This window comes from Balaenoptera borealis, assembly GCF_965194805.1.
Source record: "Balaenoptera borealis genome assembly, chromosome: 4".
NCBI lineage: Eukaryota > Metazoa > Chordata > Mammalia > Artiodactyla > Balaenopteridae > Balaenoptera > Balaenoptera borealis.
In genome coordinates, this window is record NC_138861.1 from 7540648 (window position 1) to 7567369 (window position 26722).

Here is a 26722-nt window from a genome sequence, read left to right on the forward strand (position 1 = left end):
AGACAAAGCCTGTTACTGAAAACAAGCTTGTTTCTTCCCACCCTCCAGCAAGCAACCCTTTCTGGCCCTGTTCTAAGTACACAGTTTTGAGATTCTGCTTCTAAAATCTCCATCAAGCAATTTTGAATGAGGAGCTTGGATTTTCCTTTCATAAAGCCTTTTCTTTAAAAAAAGGTAAGCAGAACTATGCTTTTCTTTGGTTAAACTGCAGTATGAGTTTTGCTTTCAATCTAGTCTAAGGCTATGCTTTACCTGATATCATCCGAGATGGGCCCTGAGTATCTGGGCTGCCCTTCCCTTTTGTATTTCTTGGCTTTAGGAGCATGGAAGGGAATGGGGACCAGAGGGACACATATTAGGACAGAGGGACTGCCTCTGTAGTAACAAAGTTGAGAAGCACTAGCTCAGACTCCTGCGGGCTTAGAGAGTACGAATAGGCAGGCATTGGCAGATCCCACACCTGCAGGGCCAAGGTAACCCAGCAGAGTAAGCCACTGAGCGTGAAGGCTAAGAACTAAGACAGCTTTCGTTCCAAGTGGCGTTTGTTTTCTTTCTCCTGCGAAATAGACAGGAAGCCCTAATAGGTGGACCCATCCCCTACAGTAAAGTCCAGTGTTATCACGAGGCTTTTTATGTATCTTGGAGGCAAAAGCCATCCCTTCAAGCCTATGAACAGCCTAGAGGGTGCCAAAGGGTGCCGGGGACACTGCTCTTTAGGTGTATCTTTAGAGGTGACAGGTGAATGGGCAGAGCATCAACAATGACTCGCTGGCCAGATACCAGGCAGAAAAATAGGCATGTTATTTGGGAAGTAGGCCAAAGAAGGAGTCCTGGACAGCTTCTGATTCAATCTTAAACGTTAGGGTTTCTCAATCAAGATAAGAATATAGGGAATGCAAACAAATCTTAAGCCATAATTTGTGCTCTTAGCTAAGTCCTTTAACCTCATCAGTCGACAAGCCAACCAATATATCTCCTATGCAAACACTCTTCTAGGACCACGGGAAACAGGAATTTCACCCACGAAGACAGGACTCATCTCTCTCCAATGACCTCTTTCCTCAAGGTATCAATAAATGGCTCACCTGTCCTTTGAGCCACTCAGTGTGACCACACATGGGTCAGTCTCACATGGGAACTCTTTGGGTGAAATACATGAGTCTATCTTTGTGGTCACATTGAAGAAAACCCCTCTATTTCAGAGCAGAAAGTAGGCATATCTAAATAAAAGCTACAACTGGTGAAAAGCAACAAATATGACACAGAAGGAAATCTTGCCTTCTGGTCCTCATTTTACACAAATGTGTAAGAGGTGTAATAATCTTTGGGTCTTGTGTCTTTCTGCCCCTAAAAAAGTAAAAAGATTTCCGATCTTTTTTCTTTAGAGGCCAGGGGTTTCGGAGTCCCAGGGGCTACCAGAAGTCAAAGGGGACCAAGAGCAGGAAGGACTCTGAATCCCCCTTCTGTAACTTTTCTCACTGGTCTAAGCAGAGTATTTCAGCTTTTACCCCTTGTTATTCACTCTTTTATTTAACATTTTAATTTTGGAATAATTTCAGATTTATAGAAAAGTTTCGAAGATAATAAAGGCTGTATGTACCCCTCACCCAATTTCCCCTAATGTGAGCATCTTACGTTACTGTAATACATTTGTCAAAGAAAGAAAACAGCACTAGTACATTAATATTAACGAAACTCCAGACTTGTTAGGGTTTCACCAGTTTTCCCACAAATTCCCTTTTAACTTTTAACTAGACACTGTTCCCTGAAGAAAGTTTGGAGACTACTTTTGGAGTTGTAAGCGACAATGTAGTACCTAAGTGAGGTTTTCTCTCTGATGGCATCAGGATGTCTTAAGTTCCAAGTTAGGAATAAATTCTCCTTACGCGACTCCATGCTACAGAAAGCATGGTCCTACACTGGCATTACCTGCGAGCTTATTAGTTATGCAGAATCTCATGCTCTACTGAAGCTTACTGAACAATCAAAACTTGATATATTTCTTGAGATTTATTTCCATACATCTATAGGAAAGTTCATTTTAAAGACCATCTAGAATTTCATCGTATGACAGTCTCCTGCTCTGCCCTACTGCACCCTTCTCTACCCTTATCTAGAGGCAATCACTTAAATGTGGTAGGTGTTGCATCTTTTTTACTTCAAATTTAACATATTTTTAAAAATTTAATTTATTGACGTATAGTTGATTTACAATGTTGTGTTAATATCTGCTGTACAACAAAGTGATTCGGTTATACATATTCATTCTTTTCATATTCTTTTCCATTATGGTTTATCACAGGATATTGGATTAGTTCCCTGTGCTATACAATAGGACCTTATTGTTTATCCATTCTATATATACCAGTTTGCATCTGCTGATGCCACACTCCCAATCCATCCCGCCCCTGCCCCCCCTCCCCTTGGCAACCACAAGTCTGTTCTCTATGTCTCTGAGTCTGTTTCTGTTTCATAGATAAGTTCATTTGTGTCATATGTTAGATTCCATATGATCCATATCATATGATATTTGTCTGACTTCACTTAGTGTGATAATCTCTAGGTCCATCCATGTTGCTGCAAATGGCATTATTTCATTATTTTTTGTGGCTGAATAATATTCCATTAGATATATATACACATACATATGTGTGTGTGTGTGTGTGTGTGTGTGTGTATATATATTCTTCCTTATCCATTCTTCTGTTGATGGACACTTAGGTCATTCCCATGTCTTGGCTATTATGAACAATGCTGCTATGAACATAGGGGTCCATGTATCTTTTTGAATTATGGTTTTCTCAGGGTATATGCCCAGTAGTGGGATTGCTGGGTCGTATGGTAGTTCTAGTTTTAGTTTTTTAAGGAACCTCCATACTGTTCTCCATAGTGGCTGCATCAATTTACATTCCCACCAACAGTGCAAGAGGGTTCCCTTTTCTCCACACCCTCTCCAGCATTTGTTATTTGTAGGTATTTTAACGACGGCCATTCTGACGGTTGTGAGGTGCTATAGTAGGTGCTGCTTCTGATATTTACTCCCCTCATTTTCCGTAATATGCTTCGACTGTTACGACAACTCACTGATATTACACGTCACCTACTGATCTCTTGTTGTTGTTGCTGAGGATTTAATGCTCAGCCGCAGCCCCGCTCACTCGTATTCATCCTCTCAGTACAAATGTGTGGCTAGTTTGATTATATCAACATAAGAAATTATAACTTATATAAAACGGTATTCACTAAAGAAATCAAGTGTTACTTGAGGGCAGTGTTTTTCAAAGTGTCATCTGGGAATCCTTTCAAGAGATCAGTGCGGTCAAAGCTATTTAATAATAATTCTCAAAGATCTTGGTATGGTGGGATTCTCCAGTAGCTACATGAAGTATGACACATTCAGCAGACTGAATACGGAAGCAGACCCGAGATTTCAGCTGTCCTCCATTGGACCAGACGTTAAAGGGATTAGATGTTAGAGAGATTAGCAAAGTGAGAAAGTGCAGCTCTTCTCATTAAATATTTTTTGTTTAGGAAATATAATTTTTCCTAAAAATGTAGTACTTATCTTAACATGAAATGTTTCTTATTATTTTAAAATAATTTAATAAGTGCATATTTGAACGTTTCTCAGTCTCAGTTCCTAACCTGGTAAATATCAGTAGATATAACCCACATAAACCAAAGCTCTCTGGTGTCTTCAATAATTTGTAAAAGCGTCTTGAGACCAAAATGTTTGGGAATTGCTGCTCTAGAGAAATAATTCACTTTCTTAATAAATTTCTGTTGCATTTTAAAGATAATTCCCTTTTAATTATTTGCTTAAAATGTACCTACTTTAATTTTTTTCTATATCCTTCAATCCATCTATCCAAAGCCCCTTAATCTTACTTCTGAAGCAAGTCAGATATCCTACCAAACTGAGTTTTCCACTGACCTCTGACCCTGAGGCTTCTATCCTCTTCCCCATTCTGAACACGTCACTGTCTTGCTGGACGGATTTCTTTCGGTCCTCTGCACCCTCCCCGGGGGCAGTCCCTTTCAAATAGTTTAGAAATGCTGGGTGCCCAGACCTTGTTCTGAGAGCGTCTTTGCTTCTCTGCTGTGTTGCTTCCTGTGGTTTTCCAACCTTAACTTTTTCCCCTGTCAAGTCCCTTATTTTGCTTAAGGATTCCCTTGAAAAGTTTCCTAAGAGGCCATGGGATGTAAATTTTTAGAATCCTTGCATTGTCTGGAAATCTTCATTCTACTCTTACATTTTGTTGGTATATTTGCTAAGTATTAAAATTGTGGTTGAACATTCCTTTAGAATATGCCAGTGTTTACTAAACCACCTCTTTATCACCAAATTATGGTAACAATTATCACAATAATTCTGATTACAATGGAATTCATTAAAAGCCTTTTGAAAGCTTCCTGAATTTACTCTTCATTTTTATTTATTCTTGGTCTTCGGAGTTTTACAGTAGCAAACACTTATCTAAGTATTTCTTCATTTGTGCTGGATAATCATGCCCTTCATTTTTCAGAAGCACTCTTGCATTATTTCTTTGATAATTTTCTCTGCCTTTTTGTCTATTCTACGACTTAAAAAATTGTTTTACTCCTTTTATCCTTTTATTTTAGTTTCTGGAATATTTGTTCAACTTTCTTTTTCAAGTCTTTCACTGAATGATTCTTATTAGCTACTTGATGTCTAAGGGAAATTTTTTTACTTTTTTTAATTGATGGGTGCCTGAAACATAAATATACAATTTAATCAATTAAGATTTCTTTGTCAAGTTCTGATAGTAATGCTATGGCAGCTTCCTGAGAAATGCTGGAAACGTCATTCTTTCCCTCCCCACTGGACGTGTTTAAATAACACTGGTGTTATGTAAGTTACAGGCCCTGACGTCCTCCAATTTCCACAAACATCAAAATGTTGATAAATGCTGGCCCGTGAGGGGCAGGAATTCTTCAGTTGTCATGATTTTGGTTGTATTTTTCTTTTTTTGGACTGTTCTTTGAGCTAAACTCAAGGGGTAAGTTGGGAGGTTAATTTCTGCTATTTCCTCAAAGTCACCTGACAACGCTCTGTGATTCAGAAATTTGGACGAGGAGATGCCCAAAGGGAGGACAGAAGATGTAGGCTGTGAGGAAAGGTGGGTGGTTATTTTTCTTACAGAAACAGATTAATCCCTGAGCTTGGTCTCTTTCAACCCGAGACCACCCATTAAAGGTGTCTGGAATGCTTGGTGACATCAGGGCTTGGACACAGACCTTCCTCAAGAACTGTGTGTCTAAGGCAGAAGAAGACCAGTGCCGGCCAGCCTTCCCCTGCCAGGGCACCCAGAGGAAGAGATACATATCTAGGCTGTTGGGATCATCTTCCCCAGGAAAGGCAAACAGTTGTACAAATTGGTCTATGAATGTCTCCAGGAACTGTGCCCAAGAAAGACCAGAGACTCCAGACATGTTTCTCGGGCATCATAATGCTAAGAATCCCAATATGAATGCCAAGAGGAGGCACCTGTGCTCAGGGCTGCTCAGCGCCAGAGGCTCAGGTGAATCAGGTGCAGAAGCATCGGGACCCCCAGGACAAGTGTTTGCAGCAGTGGTGGGTACGGGGTCTCCCCTTCACTGAAATGGTATGGTTTGATGCTCCTGGCAAAGCCTGTTGCTGAGTTTTTCCACTGCTGTTTCTTCTACTTGACGCCCTGGTTCTTTTTTTTTTTTTTTTTAATAAATTTATTTTATTTATTTTTTTTTAGCTGTGTTGGGTCTTCGCCTCTGCGCGAGGGCTCTCTCCAGTTGCGGCGAGCAGGGGCCATTCTTCATCACAGTGCGCGGGCCTCTCACTATCGCGGCCTCTCTTGTTGCGGAGCACAGGCTCCAGACGCGCAGGCTCAGTAGTTGTGGCTCACGGGCCCAGTTGCTCCGCGGCATGTGGGATCCTCCCGGACCAGGGCTCGAACCCGTGTGCCCTGCATTGGCAGGCAGACTCTCAACCACTGCGCCACCAGGGAAGCCCAACAGCCCGGTTCTTGAACCAAATCATTGGTACTAGCTCATCAAAGCTAGGGGTTGAAGTCAAGCACCCAATCTGTGTCTATGATCTTTTGGAACCCACCTTCCTACACCCTAAGCTGTTCCAGGCTAGGCTGTGTGGCTTCAGCGAGCGTGCCATGGCTTTGCTGATCTCTGGGAAATGCCACTGTCAATCAGGGGGCCACTCCCGAGTCACGCTGTAGTGTCTCCGTTTACCCTGTGTCCTCTTACCTCTTTTATATTTTTGAATTCTAAATAGAATTACATTAAAAAAGGAGGGGAGTTCTACTGCTTTAAACAGCTTTGGAAACCAGTTACAATTTCAAAAGACACTTCTCACTTAAAAATTCTAGGACCATAAACAAGGCTGAGAAGTTGAAATTAAAGTCACTTAAAATTTACATATACTAATAGTTAATATTTATTCTCATCATGTTCCAGATGCAGTGCTGAGTGCTTTTCATGTATTATCTCATTCAGACCGCCTAACAACCATATCGGGTGGTACACACTTTTATTATCTCCATTTTACACATGAGGAAATACAGGCATGGAGAAATTGAGTAACTTGCCCAAAGCTCTAAAGCTACAATGACTCCTTTCAAGGTGCGACCACTGGCAGGCTGACTCCAGAGCTCAAGCCCTAATCATTACACAGTCAGGTAGAAAAAAATAAAAATAACCACGCTATTGAGTTACTCAGTATCACAAGTTTTTAAAAGAAATATTTCAATGCATCAATAATAATGATTAACAACTACGTCAGGTGTTCATATGCAAATGACTGCCCAGTACACTTAGCGGTCACCCTTTAGAAAGTCAACACGAAATAAATTTTGGTCAAATATGCCAGGCAAGGCTAATTATTTTCTTGAACATTTTTATGAACTCCTTAGAAGTTTTCAGTACGTTAATGATTTTCCTGCCTTCACCTTGCTTACATTATTAATTTGCTCAGCAAATTCTTTATAGATAAACTAAGTTGCAAGCTTAAACCAACATAACTCTTATGTGGATGACTAAACACCCCGAATCACTGAACAAATTAATCAATGCATGTACCCCTATAATCATCCAATGCTTTAGAAATAGTTCTTTGAAAATGTGCATGCTACTCTCTTAATGGCCTTCCAGTGAATTCAATGCTAAATGCTGATTTAGTAAGAGTGGAAAAGTGAATCTGTTAGAGCATCGGGTGATGGGAAACTGGGGAAGATAATAACACCGCCACTTTGTGGGACTTTACTGCTGACACAGGACTTGTACTTACATCATTTTATTCCTCAATACAAACTGAAAAGTTGGCAAAGTAGATATCAATATTACTGCCACCCTTCCTCCTTCCTCCTTTAATTTGATAGATCCCATCTCAGGTCACAGGATGCACCTATAGCCACAGGGTGGCTACTTGGGGTTTGACTTCCGCTGTCCCGCACACTCAGCCCAGGTTCTTTTCACTGCATCACGCCCTACTCCATTGGGGAGATATTTGCAAAGATAGATAGGCATTTCTACCCTGCAGAGGTCATAGACTCTTGGTCTGGGGGCTGAATCTAGCCTTCAGATCTGTTTTGCTTTGCCCGAATAGATTTTGAGTTTGATTAGTTACGATTGTTTTTTAAAAATCAGAAGAGATTAAGCTAAATCCAGAATTGTGGCTTCATCTGGAAAAGCAGTTGACTTGGCAACAATCAACTACTGTTGATTGCTCTGTTTAGAGCAGGAGTGTCTATCTGAGAGTGCCACAGTCTCTGCCATTCCTTATCACCTGACCGGTATTGGCTTATTTGCCATTTATCCTCCCAAAACCAGGCTGCTTCATTCATTTATCTTACCTGCCTGGCTCCCAATAGAAAGTGAATTCTCTGTGGGACTGAGCAGCTTTCCACAGACATGGGGTAATTTTTCTCAGCCAACTTGGGCAGGGTTGTCTTTGTGTATCTTCCCAGCTTTGGTTCCTCACTCACTCAACAACCTTTTCATTTAATTTTCTTTATTAAATTGTTCTGCTAATGGAACAGAGAGGTAGTTGTGAAATTGAGGATTCACAATACCTAAAAAGTCCCATAAACTTCCTTTTGATTATAACGTAATAGCTGGAATTTTATTAATCCTGCCCAGAGTTACTAAAAATATCTCCCATATAGTTTTTAAGTCTACTTCAAAATATTTTGACTAACTCATTTTCAAACTCTCAGCCTTCATCCCCACTTCACAAGAATGTAAATTCTCTGGGATCAGAGGACTTTGCTTGTTCATCACTCTAATCTTACTACCAGGGACATTGACTGGCACATAGCAGATGCTCAGTAAATGTTTGTTGACTGACTGAATGAAAGTGGGAGTAGTGTATCAGGACTGGGCATTCCTGGAACCCTCTCAGTGTGGTCCTTCAGACACAGTTGGCCCTTATCTATGGTGTGGTCTTATTTATGCAGAGAGTCTAGTAGGAGATTATCAGTCTCTTGGGAGATAAGTCATTTCCTGGAGGCAGAAAAGATCTAGCTCAAAAATTTGTTAGCTTTGCTTATTGGTAGAAATACTTCATCAAAATATCAACTTTTGCATTAAACTGGCTCTACGTTTACAGAAACACTAGCCTTCAAGAAAACAAAATCTTTCTTGGATTCAACTAACCCTTCAGTCTACACTGGTTTTCTTAGTTCTGCAAAGAGAAGATGACTTTCAGCCCAGCCTGCCTCTTTTCTTAGGGCCAGGAGTCTTCCATGCAGCGGAAGCTTGCTGTCAAGAACCATTTGAATTTGCTTGACTTTTTTTTAGTTTTTAACGACCTGTTTACATCTTATAAGAAAAAAGACTTCCTGGAAAGCAATTTGTAATATGTAATCAATACTGAGATGCTAAAATGTTTATGCCAATGTTCTGTATCTGACATATATATATATATAAAATTGATCTGTACAAGAGTTGTACACTTTGCTATACATAAACCATAACCTTAATTTAAAAGAAACATATGTGCCTACAAATGAAAATGGATAAAAATGTTAATTAAAAAAAAAAAAAAAAAAAGAAGAGTGTGGCCTGGACCCTCTAGCTTCCAGTCACCTCCCAGGACACCTCGGGTACTCAGTGCCCCATACACTCCCCTTTCCTCTCTCTGCTTCTTTCTTTCTCCTCTTCCCTCTCCCTTTCTTCTTCCCTGTCTTCCTTTAGTCATGCTTTTCACTGGCTTTCTTTTTTGAATGTGGAGTGTGTCTTGTTTTTCCCACCATGGTTTGCTCTAAAGGGTAACAAGATTGAGAAAGCACACACATTACTTCTTCAGGACTTGAACTTGGACTCTATTACTCAGCATCCTGTCCTGTACAACCTGAGCTACTGTGGGTGTGAAGTTTTTCTTCTGAACATTTAAAATTCATTTAATGTGAGGTCCCTTCCTCCCTCCCTCCCCCTTCCCTCCTTCCCTCCCTCCTTTCCTTCCTTCCTTCCTTCCTTTCTCTCTCTCTTTCAGATTCCTCACTTTGCTTTTTTGTGAAATCACAGAATTTTATGTTGGAAAAAACTTAAAAGATAATCTTGTCCAGACTCTTCGTTTTACAGATGAAGAAACTGAGGCAAAGGTCAGAGGGATTAAGTTTCAGAACCAGAATTAAAATCTGATCTTCTGGGACTTCCCTGGTGGTCCAGTGGTAAAGAATCCACCTTACGATGCAGGGGACACCGGTTCGATCTCTGGTCAGGGAACTAAAAGATCCCGCATGCCGCGGGGCAACTAAGCCCCATGTGCCACAACTACTGAGCTCCCGCACCTGAATTAGAGCCCACATGCCACAAACTACAGAGCCCACACGCCCTGGAGCCTGTGCGCCACAACTAGAGAAGAGAAAACCCGCACACCACAACGAAGAGCCCCATGCGCCACAACTAAGACCCAACACAGCCAAAAATAAATAAAATAAATAGATTAGTAAGTAAATCTTTAAAAAAAGAAACACATATTTAAAAAAATCTGATCTTCTGACTTGTAGCTCTTTCCTTTACTATTTGAATGGATTATTTGTCTTTTAAAATTTACTGTAACTCCTCTCTGTATATTTCAGTTAAAAGAGGATTTAAACGTATGACTCATTCCTGACTGTAGGGGTCTCTGTGTTTTGGGAGTGGAGTGTGAGGTCCCCTGGAAGAAGATCCCTATGATGCAAGCGACAATGCAAGCTGTTGTCTTCCAGGGAAACCTCTTCCCTTTGCTTCAGGTCTCCGTGTGGAGGAACCTCCCTTAGGGGAGAATAGCTTGCCTCTCAGAGAGAACGGGAAAGAGAATGGGGTACGGATTGCCCAACCTCTCTGCCTCCTGACCCACTTTCCCCACTTTTTATAATGTTTCACACTGTACATTTCACAGGGGCAGGTCCTGCCATATCGGGCTGGGGTAAATCAGCCTAATTTGGGGCAAAGCGTTCATATGCAGGGTGACAGCATGGTATGAAGAGGCTGTGGTGTATCTATGTGGGAAGCAAGAAAGAGGAGCCACTTGATGGTACCAGGGAGACAAGAGTAGAAAGTTGGAAGGAAGCTGGCTTGTGAGGGATTGGTCCTCTTTTAGAGTGAAACCTTCCAGCCATTGACCTCATGATAATGTTCATAGCATCACACACGCATGTTGATGGGCGAGGTGGGGCTCGACACCATCCTCCCAGATAGATCGTACCAAAGTCTCCCTCATTTCTCTCTTACTTGTCAATCCAATAGAAAAGGAATTTGACTTGGTTTAAATCGTTTTTCAAAAGGCCAGGTTGATTCCCAGTGCCTTATGTTTCAAAATATTAAACCAGAAAATTAGGGAAAATCTTTTCTTATGCTTTATGCCAAGATTTGAGCAATGAATTAAGAAAAAAATCCCAGCCAAGACAGAAAAATGTTTAGTTGGAGGAAAATTTAAATATGAAAGTAATTTGATAATCATTCCACCGTCTTAAGAAAAATGAAAGTGCAAGACAAATATAAATATACCTCTTTCCGAGAAACACAAATACCGTATGCTAACACATATATATGGAATCTAAAAAAAAAAAATGGTTCTGATGAACCTAGGGGCAGGACAGGAATAAAGACAGATGCAGACGTAAAGAATGGACTTGAGGACACAGGGAGGGAGAAGGGTAAGCTGGGACGAAGTGAGAGAGTAGCATGGACATATATACACTACAAAACATAAAACCGAGAGCTAGTGGGAAGCAGCCGCATAGCACAGGGAGATCAGCTCGGTGCTTTGTGACCACCTAGAGGGGTGGGTTAGGGAGGGTGGGAGGGAGATGCAAGAAGGAGGGGATATGGGGATATAAGTATACGTATAGCTGATTCACTTTGTTATACAGCACAAACTAACACAACAATGTAAAGCAATTATACTCCAATAAAAGATGTTAAAAAAATATATACATACCTCTTTCCCATAAAAAACCCTCCGTCATAAGATGATGCTTTGGGGAAAGCTTTATTTGTAACTGTGTGTGTGTGTGCGTGTGTGTGTGTGTGTGTGTACGTGCAGATGTGCATCTGCTTTTGCACATTCTAATTTGATGCTTTTATGCTTTCCATATGGATCATTGCAACACTGATTCCATCATTTTAACCATAGTTTACATTTCAAATATCAAAATACACAGTATATAAAAGAAGTTCCATTCTGTGTGTCCCTTATCCTTGGCAAAAGAAAAATAGATTCTCCCAAGCTGGGGGCACTGTGTCCAGTTAAAGACTTCAGTAAAGAATATAATGTAAGTTAAGTGTTTCTTTTCATATCTAGAATACTAACACCAGGTAACGTTCTAACCAACCCAGTGAAGTTATATTCTTCAAGGGATAATGTTCAAAGAGAGAAACTGAACTAAATTAGTATACAATTGGGACTTCTAATAAGGAAGTACTGAAGAGAAATGTTCCAGCCAACAATGATCATTCAGGGATAGTTTTTACTTATGTCTCCTTTGGGAGACCTAGCAAATCCTGCTCTGTGTTCCCAGATGTCCAACTGGTAACTAATACTTTCTTGATTACCCCAGGTTATGGGAAGCATGGAGAACAAAAGAGAAGAGACACTTTGATATGTGTCTATAGTTACAGCAAAAAAAACCCCTCTTGATATGATGGTCTCACAATAAAGACCAAATATACGGCGGCTTGCTCTCTCTGAATGACCGTTCCCGTTCCCACAGAAAATTCTTGATTCCCACATCACTACCCACCAACTACCATGCTTTTCAAATTTATTACAGCTTATTGGAAGTTATTCATCCTTTTCCATCCTTCTCGCAGGGGACTCTAGGCTCTCTGAGAGCAGGGGTTTTCTATCTGGTTCTCTGCTGAGCACCACTGAGACGTGGTAGATCCTACAGGGAGCTGAGTGAATGAGTGAACTGGGCCCATTGGCCCCTTTCCAGAACAACCATTCAGAACACAGCTGGCCATGGCTGTGGGGTCCACTCTGCCTAGGGGGAGGCCTGTTTATGGATGCAAGCTTCACAAAAGAAGAAGGTCTGCTCCCCAGAGAAGAATATTTCTATTTTGAACCAATTATTCTATATTATTGAGCCCAGTTGACTACACAGTTGTTTTTTTGTTTTTGAAATTTTACAGACTAATTGACCTGCGAGTGTTTCCTCAAAAGACAAAAGGATGAGGCCATGTGATAATTCCCAGGTACCTATCAGAAAAATATGCGAGATGCTTGTATTTTCCATCTCATGATTATCTGACACAGACATGTCAGGATTGTTATCTACTCACCCTGGAATATTATTTTAATCGAAATATCAATTGTAGTTCAATCGAGAGCATGAAGGTAAGGCAATAAAACAAATAACAACAACAAAAACCAAGAAAAATGTTTTAGTAGAGAAGATAATGCTCCAATTGAATTGAACTACTTCTCTTTTAATGATCTTCTTTCTGTTATCTGGTGGTTTACTCACTCTCTCCCTTCCCACAGCAAGCAGTTAGGAGCCTGCTGGCCCCTCCTTCTCACAGAATAAAGCCCTTGGAAGGTAAGGGAAGTGCCGGGCTGGAGACAAGGCCACCACTGGACGGTGAGAAATCTGTGTGGAAAACCTCCTGGATCATTTGGAGACTGTGAGTTTGAAAACGGAATCACTTCCTAAGAATATTCTAAATCACTGAGGGCTCATATAATAACGAAACTGAAACTCAGCAAGAAGAGGGTTGAATGAGCATGCATCGCAAATTATGAGGATGGGTGTTCTGCAAGTGGTATAAAGGAAGCTCTGTCTGGCCCTGTACTAGGGCAGAGATTTTCATTGCTTCCAGGCTTCCACATCTGTGAAGAAATGAAATAGCAAACCTGCTCCCAAGAGCTGGGCGCTGACTATAAGGGAACAGCCTGGAGACATCAAAAGTTCGTTTGCGGAGGGCTTTCTTATCATGTGATCCCAGGTAATTCGAGTAAAACTGAGAATTAAGACGGATGCTGTGGAAAACTCCAACAGCACTAGACCGACGTCAGCACGACACGCTTGCTAAAACCCCTGCCGATGATCAAAGAGGACCGTGCAGAAGTTCATCTAGAACGGACTTCAGCCTTTTATAGACCCAAGTCCATAATTTTGATTTTGTTGTTTCTGTTGTTTAAAGAGAAAAGGCAGTAGCTATGCAATATGTTGAATAAGGGCTACTGAAGAGGCAGAGGAGTGAAGTACATGCTCTGAGCGCAGGAAGAAAGAGAAACAACAAAAAGCAGAGAGAAGGGCGGGCAAAGCACAGTAGGCTGGCAAATCGGAGTGAAGATAAACGGCCGAGGCTGTTAATGTTGTCAGCCTGTAAAATAATTGATGTTTATATAATGATGAAACTGAGTATTAGGAAAATATATTGGGTGAAACCAGCATGTTTAAAAAAGAAGGGTTTGCAAACTATGGTTACCAAAGGGGAAAGGGGGAGGGATAGATTAGGAGTCTGGGATTAACAGATACACACTACTGTATATAAAATAGATAATCAACAAGGACCTACTGGATAGCATAGGGAATTCTACTCAATATTTTGTTATAACCTAAAAGGGAAAAGAATCTGAAACAGTTTTATATATATACATAACTGAATCACTTTGCTGTGCACCTGAAACTAACACAACATTGTAAATCAACTATACTTCAATAAAAATAAAAATAAAAATAAAAAAGGAAGGTTTTAGAAACAATTTTATTTTAGAAAGTTTTAATTTGAAAGATTTCCACCAGATAGTTTAAGTGAAAACTGAAGTTTTGATGCTTAAAGGGCAAGGTTCCCACGGACTTCCCTGGTGGCGCAGTGGTTAAGAATCCGCCTGCCAATGCAGGGGACACAGGTTCGAGCCCTGGTCCGGGAAGATCCCACACGCCGCGGAGCAACTAAGCCTGTGTGCCACAACTACTGAGCCTGCACTCTAGAGCCCGTGAGCCACGACTACTGAGCCCACGTGCCACAACTACTGAAGCCCGCACGCCTAGAGCCTGTGCTCCACAGCAAGAGAAGCCACTGCAATGAGAAGTCAGCGCACCACAACAAAGAGTAGCCCCCGCTCAATGCAACTACAGAAAGCCCGTGTGCAGCAACGAAGACCCAACGCAGCCAAAAATAAATAAATTAATAAATAAATTTATTAAAAAAAAAAAAAAGGGCAAGGTTCCCAGTGCTTATGGCAGTGAGATGCCATGCAGTGAGCACATGCTATGGAATCAGGAATCTCGGGGTGTGAGACAGCAAGTGGCTCACTTGCTCATCTGTAAAATGGGCTGCACGTGCCTACACACAATGGGGCTGTAATGAGATGAAATTAATTGAGAAATACATTCCAAATGCCTGGCACAGAGTAGAAAATTCAGTCTGTGGTGGTTGCATTAGTGAAACTGCACATCACCCGTAATGATAAGTAAAGGATGCATTTTGAATTCCCTTTCTGTATTATTATGTATGATTATTCAAGAGGGTGCTAGAAGCTGCTGGCTAGGAATCTGACTGCATCCTGCCTGGTCCAATGTTAAGGCTACGAACTGCAAGAGCTCCAGCTCAGCAGAGAATCAGTAACACCCTTGGGATGGCTGACCTGCTATGGCAACTTGCAGTGGCTCTTGGCTATTCTGAAAGACGGATGCTACCTCAAATTAAGGAAAGGAAAAAAATAGCACGGTAGTTGTTAAATAGAGTTCTTTATTTTCTAAAAATAGGTATTTCAGCTAAAGCGTTGTAAGTCACTATGGTGGAAATGTAGAAATATAAAAATGCTGTATTGCACAGGGAACTATATTCAATATCCTGTGATAAACCATAATGGAAAAGAATATGAAAAAGAATATGAATAAGAATATATATATACATGTATATATATGTATATACATGTATAGCTGAATTACTTTGCTGAACAGCAAAAATTAACGCAACATTGTAAATCGACTATCCTCCAATAAAACAAATTTAAAAATATCAAAATGATTATTCCTTTTTATTTAGCATAATAAGTTCTACAGAACTTACATTTATGAACTTTCCAATCTTCAACTGCTTTTGATCTATAAAAATGACAAGTGCATATGGTTTGACCTAATTGTTACTAAAGCAATGGTAATTGAATTGATTCACTGCCTCATTTTATTTGTAGAAATGAGACAAGGAATTGATGCATGGACTTGCATATTTTGTATTATCTATTTGTCAAATAGTTTGTAAATGGAAAACCATGTACAGAACTCTTTCAGGGAAGGACACACAGTGTCAGGAGTATTCTCTGTCCTCACAAGCTTAGCTTTCTGTCCGGTAGCTGGTTTCTCCCATTCAGGAGTGAGATTCAGATCTGAGCCCCATGCATTTCTTCAGCTTCAGAACAGATTAGTTTCCTCGTCCTAACTGAGATTGCATGCAGTTCCAGACTGCACTTAGTCGTTGCTGTGTTTTCTATATTTTTGACTTTTCTGGGCCCTGAGAATTATTTCTGATTCTTGGTAACTCAGTAGATTAATGAGACTTCTACTGAGTGTTATAAAAGTAGCTGAGCCACTGACTTAAAGGTGATGAAAATTGCTTTTTCTCAAATAAGGCCTTGCTTTTATTTAGACTTTAAAGATTTTCTTCTGGAAACATTAGGATACCTTGATGAATTCACTAACTTAGATTTTGGTGTAGTAATAGCAGCAATTAATGAAGTAAGCTTTCACTCATGTCTTTAGAGGCTATTAAGTCCCAAGGTTTGTCAGACTATGAAGATTTGTACCTTTCTACTTCAAGAAACCATTTCATCTCCACAGAATCTCCTGCCTCCATTGGCTAATGATAGAAATTCAGAATCATTAGCTAAATTAATTGTTTCATGTGGTTGGTCTTTAGAATGTTATAAACTGTAATAGAATTACTGAGTTGAGAGCAATTAATTAGATGTACTTTGAATATATTCTAATTAAATGCTATACCTGTCATTCTTAATGACCTCTTGAAAACTACCAAAAGAAAACTGTTGATGAATCTCAGTGCCATGAAAACAAACCATCCAGAACCGTTTAAATATGCCTCATGTCTGTATAGTTCATATCACTTCAAAATCTGAAAAGTCATTTCAGATACTGCCATTGAAGTATTATCACAGGGCCCCATAATTTTAAGGGAGAAAGTGAAAGTGTGGAATCGCTTTTCTAGGTTTTTAAAGCCCATAAATCATAGAGGTAGGAACAGCATGCATGTTTCTTACGTCTAGGACTGTGTTAGACCATGTTAGACCAGGAGCTGAAAATTCAGATCTGTACACTGGAGCCACAGAGAGATCTGATGCTCAGAGATCACTGAGATCTCATGCTCAAATGAGAGGAGATCCTTCAGGATCAGAAAGAGGGAGGACGGAGAAATGCAGGGCCCTTGAGGGCAAACAGCTTCACACAGGGGCCAGCCTCCCGCTAGCTACACTGGTGGTTGTCTCACGGAAACGTGGTTCCTGTCAAGCCAGATACAGGGGTTTTCAAATAAATACAGATGTATGGGATTTTACATGAAATAATCACAGATTCAAATTTTCAGCCCTGTGGGTCAAGTAAAACACATCTGTGGGCTGTTGGGAAGCAGCCTCTGGATTAGATTCTGACATCCTCTGTAGGTATATATGCTATTAAAAATGAAGGTTGTTGACATGCTGCCCTTCATCAATACTTATGACCAATCAAAGGAAACGTCTGTGAAAAGAAACTGGGGTATTTCATTAATCAACAGATAGGATGTGCCCACTAGGTTGCTGCAATACATATTTTTTAAAACTTTTATTGGAGTATAGCTGCTTTACAATGCTGTGTTAGTTTGTGCTGTGCAGCAAAGTGAATTAGTTATACGTATACATATATCCACTCTTTTTTGGATTTCATTCCCATTTAGGTCATGACAGAGGATTGAGTAGAGTTCCCTGTGCTATCCAGTAGGTTCTCATTGGTTATCTATTTTATACATAGTTGTGTATATGTGTCAATCACAATCTCCCAGTTCATCCCACACCCCCTTCCCCCCTTGGTATCCATAAGTTTGTTCGCTACCTGTGTGTCTCTATTTCTGCTTTGCAAATAAGTTCATCTGTGCCATTTTTCTAGATTCCACATATAAGCGATATTATACGGTATTCGTTTTTATCTTTTTGACTTACTTCACTCTGTATGACAGTCTCTAGGTCTATCCACGTCTCTGCAAATGGCACAATTTTGTTCCTTTTTATGGCTGAGTATTAAGATTAAAAAGATAGATGTATTTGTAGTCTTTCTCTGGTTTGTAAACAGGTTGGTTGAGGAAAAAAAAAAGATCTCTTGAAAGGATTGTAACTTATTGGGAATGGAATACTAAGAAAGGATCAAAGCTGTAAGTCAGGGGTGAGTCTAGAAAAGCTGAAGGTAGAAGACCTTCCAAGGTCCATACAGCATCATGTACTGTTTATGATACACAAATGGGGGAGGGGCACACAGTATGAAGAAGAGAAAATTAGAATATTTTATTATCCTAGATTGTTGTTCTCATATTGAAATACTACGTTTGAAAAGTTGAAATGAAAATTTTATACAGATGTAGGTTGAAAAAAATGGAGAACTATACAGACGTTATGAAACAATTGGTACTTCCCTGTGGGGCAAGAAGAGAAATTTACAGAATCACAGAGCACAGTGTGTCATGTAGCAGCTGCAGAGAGCACACAGCACCCTTCAGTGGATAAAGCAAAGGGCAAGGAGGTAGGGTCCATCTCTATTTCTGGCATCGATTGCTTTGGGACTTGGGAGGATCAGAGTGTCGCCTTTTGGCACTCAGGTCACCCCACATGTTAAAAAAATCCATAACTCAAAGGTGTCTTATGCACCAGTTTTGACATCTATAAGCCACTGGCAGATTTGAAAAATCAAGGCTATCACGAAAGCTGGGACTGTCGTTCTCCCTCTCTGTAATTTACAGAATTCATGAAGATTTGCAATGGCCAGCCACCAATCAGACGTCTATTGGAATATTCTTGTTTGCTTTACATCTCTGCTCATCCTGGAACCCATCACCTTAATCCACTTTTTCTTTGCATGAAATTTAAATGAAAAAGTAGCTCTAGGGAGATTCATTATTTAAGTTGCAGTCTCCATACTCTCCTTTGGAAATTGAGGCATCCGTATACATAAGGCTTCAGTTAGGCTAAAAGATAAGTTAACATGCTAAAATCCAGGGTCCCAGCTATCATGCATGAAGTATATAAAGTTCATTGTCTTCGTTTGCATCCTTTACAAGCTATCCTCTGCCAGCATTGATTTAGATGCTAACTTTATATTTAACTCAATTCTTACCTTCATTCTTTAGAAAAATATAACACAAATGAGAAATCTGAAGATTAAATTTATAGATAAAAATACTTACCTCTCTCTTGCAGCTTGATGCACAATATGGAAAAATAATACATGAAAAAATAAAAATAATACATGAACTATCAAACCAAATCCCCAGATAAAGGCAAACACAAAAAAGAGTCCACGCCTTACAGAAGACATCATTCTCTTCCATTACCTAATGCCTGGCTTTCAAGAAATTAGGTGAGTTCATATTGTTTAATCTATGGGATCTATTATCTAACCTTCTCGGGAACTGACTTCAGTAAGTATCAATACAATGTTCTCACAGCTCTCATCAATTCAATTACATTGACCCACAGGTATATTTTGCACACACACACACACACACATATTCACACATGCACACACATACATACACACGCACACACACATGCACATGTTTTTCTTTGACTTTGAAGAGTGAAACAAAAATCAGAGGCCCTAGACTCTAAAACAGAAGTAGGGAGGATTATCTGAAAACACTTGGCTGCATTTCACATATTGAGCCCAACCCAAGATGTGTATTCTTAGCGGATACTAGCATGTTAGCAAAATCTTATTGTGTAAAGAAATGGGTTTTTAATATGTATGTGTAACTGAATCACTTTGCTGTACACCTGAAACCAACACAACATTGTACATTTTTACTGAAGTCAACTATACTTCGATGAACAAAACGCCCGCTTTGTCGGCCGTCTCTCTCACACCAGCGACACCCAGCGACACCCTACCTTGCGGAGGGGCTTGAGCTTGGTCTCCATGATGAAGTCGTACTTGCATAGCTCACAGCAGCGCGTGTCAGAGCTCTTGATCCACTGGTGGAGGCAGGCCTGGTGCACGAAGCGCAGGGTGCCCGTGCAGCGGCAGGGCGTGATGAGAGGACTCTCCTCATCCCCTTCGCAGTGACAGATCCTGGGGAGGACACAGCAGCCGGGTGAGATCTCCCCCTCGGGGAGCACACGGAATCCTCCTCCCGCACATCCCAGGCTGTGTTAGAAACCGCAACCTCACGTTCAGACCCACGGACATTGCACTTCAGCTTAATGCTAGAGCTGAATCTATGGCCGATACTAATTTCCTTTCCCTTGCATAGTCATTGCTGGACTCTTAAGTCATGTTCAAAGGCATTAGACACCAATACATCAAAAACGTGCGATCATTCCTACACAGAAGTCAATTTTAACAGCATAGCTATTGAGCTATGTCCCCACCTTCATCTGTTAAAAGTCAGTGCCCATAGGCACAAGCTTGCTTTCATATACAAAAGTTACGACTTAGTATCCTAAGGAACGCTGGAACCTGGTAACTTCAATGTTTTACTTTGATGGTAGTTTTATGGGGTGTATACTTTACTATATATGGTATCTTACCAATGTGGAAGAATTCTGAAACATTTTAATGTGCTACTATGGAATAAAGTGAATATAGAAAGTCTCAACTTGGAAATATTATGAAGACTTTCCTAGGAAGATGCGCACATATTTGGTCAAAACAAAAGGCCTAAACTGTCAATAATCATCGTCACAAAAGTTACTGGTTACAGAAAGTTCAAGTACAGTAAATCCTACTGTTTTAAAATGTTAATTGCTACGTCTTCCAAGGAATTCCTAGTTCAAGTAGTTTACTGAATTACTATGACTTCTAGTGTCATAGATTCACAGTCTATGAAATCGTCATTATTCTCCTCTTCAAATTAAAAAGAAATAATTTGTTTTCCTCACTGGATAAGTTTTTATACCACCAGGTCACAAATTCAAACCTTAGAACTTCAATAACTCTTATTATATAACCAGCTGTTATAAGTTGTTACTAAATTTGATTAGAAATATTGCTTGAACTCTTGTTAGAAATAGGAATGGAATGTTCCCCAAACACCTGTATAGTAATTTTCTGGAGCAGAGTCACAGGGGTAGGCTGGAAGAATGTTTGAATTGCTGCCACTGATCTTTCCTTTCATCCCTCTTCTCCAGAAGCATGTTTTAAAGAGTGGATTTTAAAATATATTTATCTAGCTCAGCTGTCTCCCCAGGGGAAATGTGATGGTTGGTCAGATTGTTACTGCAATGAGATACAGGAATTGAAACCCAACCCTCCCCTAACCTCAAAATAAAGAAGTATGACAGTACACTAGTATCTTGGATCTCTTTTTTCTTAAGTAAAGATAAAGTAGGCCAAGAGGAACACTGACTTCAAAAGTTCTTTGGGTGTAGTGACAGGATGAGAACACAGGAAAGTTCAAAATCAGCATCTGCCTTCCCCTGGACAGAGTTAGGAGGTATCAGTGTTGGATGTTGCAGCACCTGTCAGAGGCTGGCGTGGTGGGGAAAAACTAAAAATCATCTCAGAGCCTATTCTTTAATATGAAAGTCCGAGATATGTCTTCTCTCCAAACGTGTAGGTCCTAGGATCAGGGCTTAAGTATACTTTATAGCATACCTGTTACTGATAGACTGTTGGTCAATAGATGCTTGTTGATGAAAGGAATTGTTCAGTCAACAAACTGTGACTTATTATAAAAGCAACCAGTGAAAGCAAATCTGGGTTTCTATAGCACATCATTTTATTGTAATATTTATTTTTTGAGTCACTGAAACCTAACGCATTATACATCATGAGCGGCTGGGATTTCTGAAGTCCTTTGACGCTCTTCTCTACCTGATCCCACACAAAGATACTCCCTTAGATCAGGGGCCAGCACACGGTGACCCGTTTCTTCCTGCTGCATGTTTTGGTAAATAAAGTTTTATTGGACCACACCCACACATGTTTGTTTACGTATTATTTAGAGCTGTGTTTTCACTATAACTGTAGACCTGAGAGTTGATGCAGAGGCCATGTGGCCACAAAAACTATCATCTTCACTATCTGGCCCTTTACAGAAAACACATGTCTTAAACATGGTGATCCTGAGTTAAAGACAATGTCTGACTATTATCAACAATGATGAAAACAAGGTTCACAAAATAAATCAGCCCCAATTCTACAAGTAACAAAAGTTGAAGCAAAGGTTCCAGAGAGAAGCACACAATAAAAACGAAAGCCCCTCCTGACCCACCACTGAAGCTCGCTGATCCGTAACAGTCTGCAGGGACAGGGGGTAAAGTTTCTTATTTGAAAAAGAAAACTTCGCAGTTAATGCCATCTCATAATTCGTCACCACAAAGGGGGTCAAGTGCTGCACAGCTGCCAAGATGATTCTGAGGCTCTGATTTTTTACTAACTTGAAGAAGTAATTCATCATAAGCAGATGTAAACAGCGACCTCGCTGATTACCGAGTTCAGACTGACCAGAACCGTTCTCTGTTTGTAGTCAAGACTTCTTATATCTTACAGATTCTTTTTTAAAAACTTCTCCTGAAACTGTCACCTGAAGCATCACTGGCAATATCATTTTTTCATAAAGTTAAGATTATTTCCCATAGGAAAAATCAAAAGCTTGGTTCATTTGCATTTCCATTTCACAAGATTTCTTTTTATGTGATTTTAGCATTTTGAATATTTTCTAAATTATCCAACTCAGGTTGGCTCCTAAGAGTCTTTTTCAAACTATGTTGAGATTGTTCTAAATGAGTTTAAAAGCTAAATATCGACTTCAAATATCTGCTAGAAATGAAAATAAAGTGACAGAGCCATTACAGGAAGAATTAAACAATTCTTAAATGGATACACTTCACACAAACCATAATTGCAAAATTATAAATGAAAGCATAGTAATAAAAATATAAACATGCTTTTTTCCAACAGAATAATTGTGTAGAGAAAATGATTTCAATAATAAAATAAAAATGCATTGTAAAATAATCATAATTTTGATGCATTTTTACCTTATGGGAAATCGAGACTTGGGAATTAAGTGATTTTTTTAAAAATCATTGATGATCTACATTGGTGTCTTGTCACCTAGCAGCAGGAACAAGCTGAATTCACAGATATTACTGGCATTTTAGTATTTTAACTGGCTGCTTACAATCCAACCACCATGTGTTAGGCTTTCACCATTTATGACGTGAATAAACATCTACTTCCATATAATTTCTAGTTTTCTGTAAAGAGTGGACCACAAAATGCTATTGAGCAAATTAAATTTTAGAAAATGTGTGTGTGTGCGTGTTTGCAGCTTCAAGTCCCCCCTTAATGTTTGAGTTTTAAGAAAAGTTGGCTTTTTTTTTTTCAGTCTTATAGATCTGAAAATGACCTCTACTGCCACCCCCAGCCCCCATCCCTTGCCAAGGCTTCTTGGCTCAGGCAGAATAGTATTTTTTTTTATGCATAAGTTTTTAAAAAAAAATAATTCATCACTTAAAAAAATCTTTGTGAGGGCCGTAGTGATTATGTAACTTTAGAATTCTTTTCATTCATTCATTCATTCATTCATTATTTAATTCATTCACATTTTCTTAGTTCTTGCTACATGCAAAGAAAATCAGACACTAGCATCTGCACGGAGGGTGACTTGAGAGGAAGAGAAGAGAACCTGAAGGCAGGGACACCATTTGGGCAACGATTACAAACATCTAGGTATTAAGAATCTGGAACAATGTGGTAACACTTGGGAGAAGATGGGAGACAGCCTGCAGAGTGTGTCAGGATCCCCAAGGGACTTGCTTGGTTTCCGTGACTACTAGCTTTGGCATTGAAGCACATCAACAACATGGGACTCTTAAAGGCAGTCATCCCTGTAACCTTCAGACAGCATTGCAACTCTTTTCCCATATTCCATGCCATTTTTTTCCCTTTCTCTATCCCCTCATTTCCCTACCTACATTTTCTTCCATCCTCCTCTCTAACTAAATAAGCTTTAAACACAGTACTTATGGACACTGCTATGTTTGTAATGGTTTAATTTGGATGTTAATCTTTACTCAAAACTAGTCATCATGCTTCAGAGTTTGGTGCCCATTCTTAGCCTTTCAAAGAATCAGCTTGGTTTTATTGATATTTTTCTATTTTTTTAACCTTCATTTTATTTATTTCCTCTCTGATCTTTATTATGTCCTACCTTCTGCTGACTTCAGGTTTTTTTTGTTCTTCTGTTTCTAATTATTTTAGGTGTTAGGTTAGGTTGTTTATTTGAGATTTATCTTGTTTTTTGAAGAAGGCCTGTATTGCTATGAACTTCCCTCTAAGAACTGCTTTGCTGCATCCCATAGATTTTGTATGGTTGTGTGTTTTTTTGTTTGTTTGTTTTTAAATTTTATTTATTTATTTATTTTTGGCTGTGTTGGGTCTTCGTTTCTGTGCGAGGGCTTTCTCCAGTTGCGGTGAGTGGGGGCCACTCTTCATCGCGGTGCGCGGGCCTCTCACTGTCGTGGCCTCTCCCGTTGCGGAGCACAGGCTCCAGACATGCAGGCTCAGTAGTTGTGGCTCTCGGGCTTAGTTGCTCCGCGGCATGTGGGATCCTCCCAGACCAGGGCTCGAACCCATGTCCCCTGCATTGGCAGGCAGATTCTTAACCACTGCGCCACCAGGGAAGCCCTGTATGGTTGTGTTTTGATGTCCATTCTTAGAATTCACTTTCTTAAGCTAAAAAATGATTAGAACACATGTTGGGCAGAAGCCATGTTGAAAGGTAGTAAGCAGTTATGAGAAATTAGTGCTCAAGTAAACAAGTGAGGATATATAACCTCTCTTTTTGAGAAATATAGCAGAGCAATGAAAGGATGGTGGACTAGAGAAAATTTTAGTTTTCACTTTCATTTCATTTTTTTTTTTAACAGTAAAAGCTGAATGTGTTCATAAGCAGAAGTGAAGGTGCCACAGAGAGCGAGACATTTACAGAAATCATCAGGCAAGAGAATGACCCACTGTTAAATGAAGTTTCTTGAGAAGTCAGGAGAGTGTGGGGAAAGAAAAAATGGTAGAGGAACATCTTTGGACAAGTGCAAGGGTATCCAGGAGGGAAACAGACACCATTTCCCGTGAGCAAGAGGTAGAGGAGAAACGGCAGGTGAAGATGGAAAGGAGGTGGGGGCAGGGAAGGTGCAGCCCCTGGGCCTAGGGGGATCTTACTATCTTCCCTGATATAACAGACAACAGGTTACTAAAGGGAAGGCAGGAAGGCACGGGGTTACGGTCTCACAGAGGCTGTAAATAATTAAAGAAAGCCACTGGGAGAATGTGATGGAACATTAACCAAGCATGTATATCAGAATCGCGGAGCAGCCATGAGGCCCCCGGTGAGATGAGACAGCATGGGTTTATGGTGGACGTTCTGGGACGAGGTCCCCGGTGAGATGAGACAGCATGGGTTTATGGTGGACCTTCTGGGACGAGGTCCCCGGTGAGATGAGACAGCATGGGTTTATGGTGGACCTTCTGGGACGAGGTCCCCGGTGAGATGAGACTCATGGGTTTATGGTGGACCTTCTGGGACGAGGCCCCTGGTGAGATGAGACTCATGGGTTTATGGTGGACCTTCTGGGACGAGGTCCCCGGTGAGATGAGACAGCATGGGTTTATGGTGGACCTTCTGGGACTCCGTATGCTGAGCAGTCAGAGAGGTCCTACACAGGGTAGCACAACCTCTCCATCCCGAGGTCACTAGATCAGGCTGGGGAAGGACGAGGAGTGAAGGATTCTGGTGCATCAGAGAAGACGGTGTGAAAATAGTTGTCATAAAGTCTAGATGAACTGAGCAGGGAAGCTAGTGAAACCACTTCACGGTCATTATATGATGAGAAAAGGATGGGTTTGAGAGACTAGAAGACACAGCGATGTGGAAGAACAGATGCTGAAAATAGGAGGAAATGGGACAAAGATGGTCTCTGTGTACAGTATGCATTCATCTCCCTCACGGATGAATTCTTATCCCTTCTGTTGTATTTTTTCCATTGTCACAGAAAAAATGAAAATAAAAAATATAGACTTATTTGGTGCTTGAGGTTCACAAGCAAATCCAATCCTGACTCACATCCTTGTTTTCCGCTCCAGTAAACTGGAGAAGTTCTCTGTTTACTCATGTGTAAAATGAGGTCAAAAATAACTCTTAGGGTGTCATGAGGATGAAATAAAAGAGTACATGTCTGCCATATAGTAGGCAATCTAATACTTGTTAATTCATTATGGCTAATTTGTTAATTTTATCATGGGATCATGGGATTAATACTATTGCTACTACTACTATTAATTTGGTTTTTCTATGTTACTGCTGCCAATGCACTGGGACTAACAGCTTTTAGCAGCTAGTTTGTGAAGTCAGTTAAAGCAAGTGCTTGTAAGGCCAAGGTCATGAATTCTGACAGGATCCAGGTGAGTTAGTTACAACACCTTTGAATCCCCAGGTTAGTCGAGTCACAAACATGTCTCAAAGAAATCTTGGCGTGGGAGTGTGTTTAGATCTGTGTAGAGTAAACCTGGGATGGGATTCAGCTTCACTCTTCTGTACGTTGGGTGCTCTCAGACAAGTTTTCAGACAATTGGTTTTTTCATCTGTAAAATTTTACATGGCTATCATGAGGCTCAAATAAGATATATGAGAAAATACTGCAAAATATAAATATTATCCCAAAGTAGGGCATTATTGCCAATACATAAACAGTCAATAAAGTCAACAAAAAGTGCTGCTAGGTAATAAATGCATGCTTTTTTAGAAAAGCAACTCAATTCTTTTTTAGTTTTTTTAAATTAATTTTTATTGGAGTATAGTTGCTTTACAATATTGTGTTAGTTTCTGCTGTACAGCATAGTGAATCAGCTATACGTATACATATATCCCCTCTTCTTTGGATTTCCTTCCCACTTAGGTCATCACAGTTAATTAAGTAGAGTTCCCTGTGCTATACAGTATGTTCCCCTCAGTTGTTTATTTTATACAGAGTATCAATAGTGTTTATGTGTCAATCCCAGTTTCCCAGTTCATCCCA

General features: G+C 40.1%; 1 protein-coding gene and 1 long non-coding RNA gene across 5 annotated transcripts in view; both read right to left on the reverse strand.

Annotated features, from left to right (window-relative positions):
* Positions 1–26722, reverse strand: part of MARCHF1 (membrane associated ring-CH-type finger 1) — an 884469-nt gene that overhangs the window by 37056 nt on the left and 820691 nt on the right. For all 4 annotated transcript variants that reach the window (XM_082391765.1, XM_082391764.1, XM_082391766.1 and 1 more), the window contains one exon: positions 19592–19772. In XM_082391765.1, coding sequence (XP_082247891.1) covers positions 19592–19772 — 181 coding nt within the window. The remainder of the gene's footprint in view (positions 1–19591; positions 19773–26722) is intronic.
* LOC309628628 lies at positions 170–7405 on the reverse strand. The gene is made up of 2 exons (XR_014244598.1): positions 4474–7405; positions 170–3833 (listed from the first exon to the last, which is right to left on the reverse strand). It is a non-coding gene; the product is annotated as an uncharacterized lncRNA (long non-coding RNA).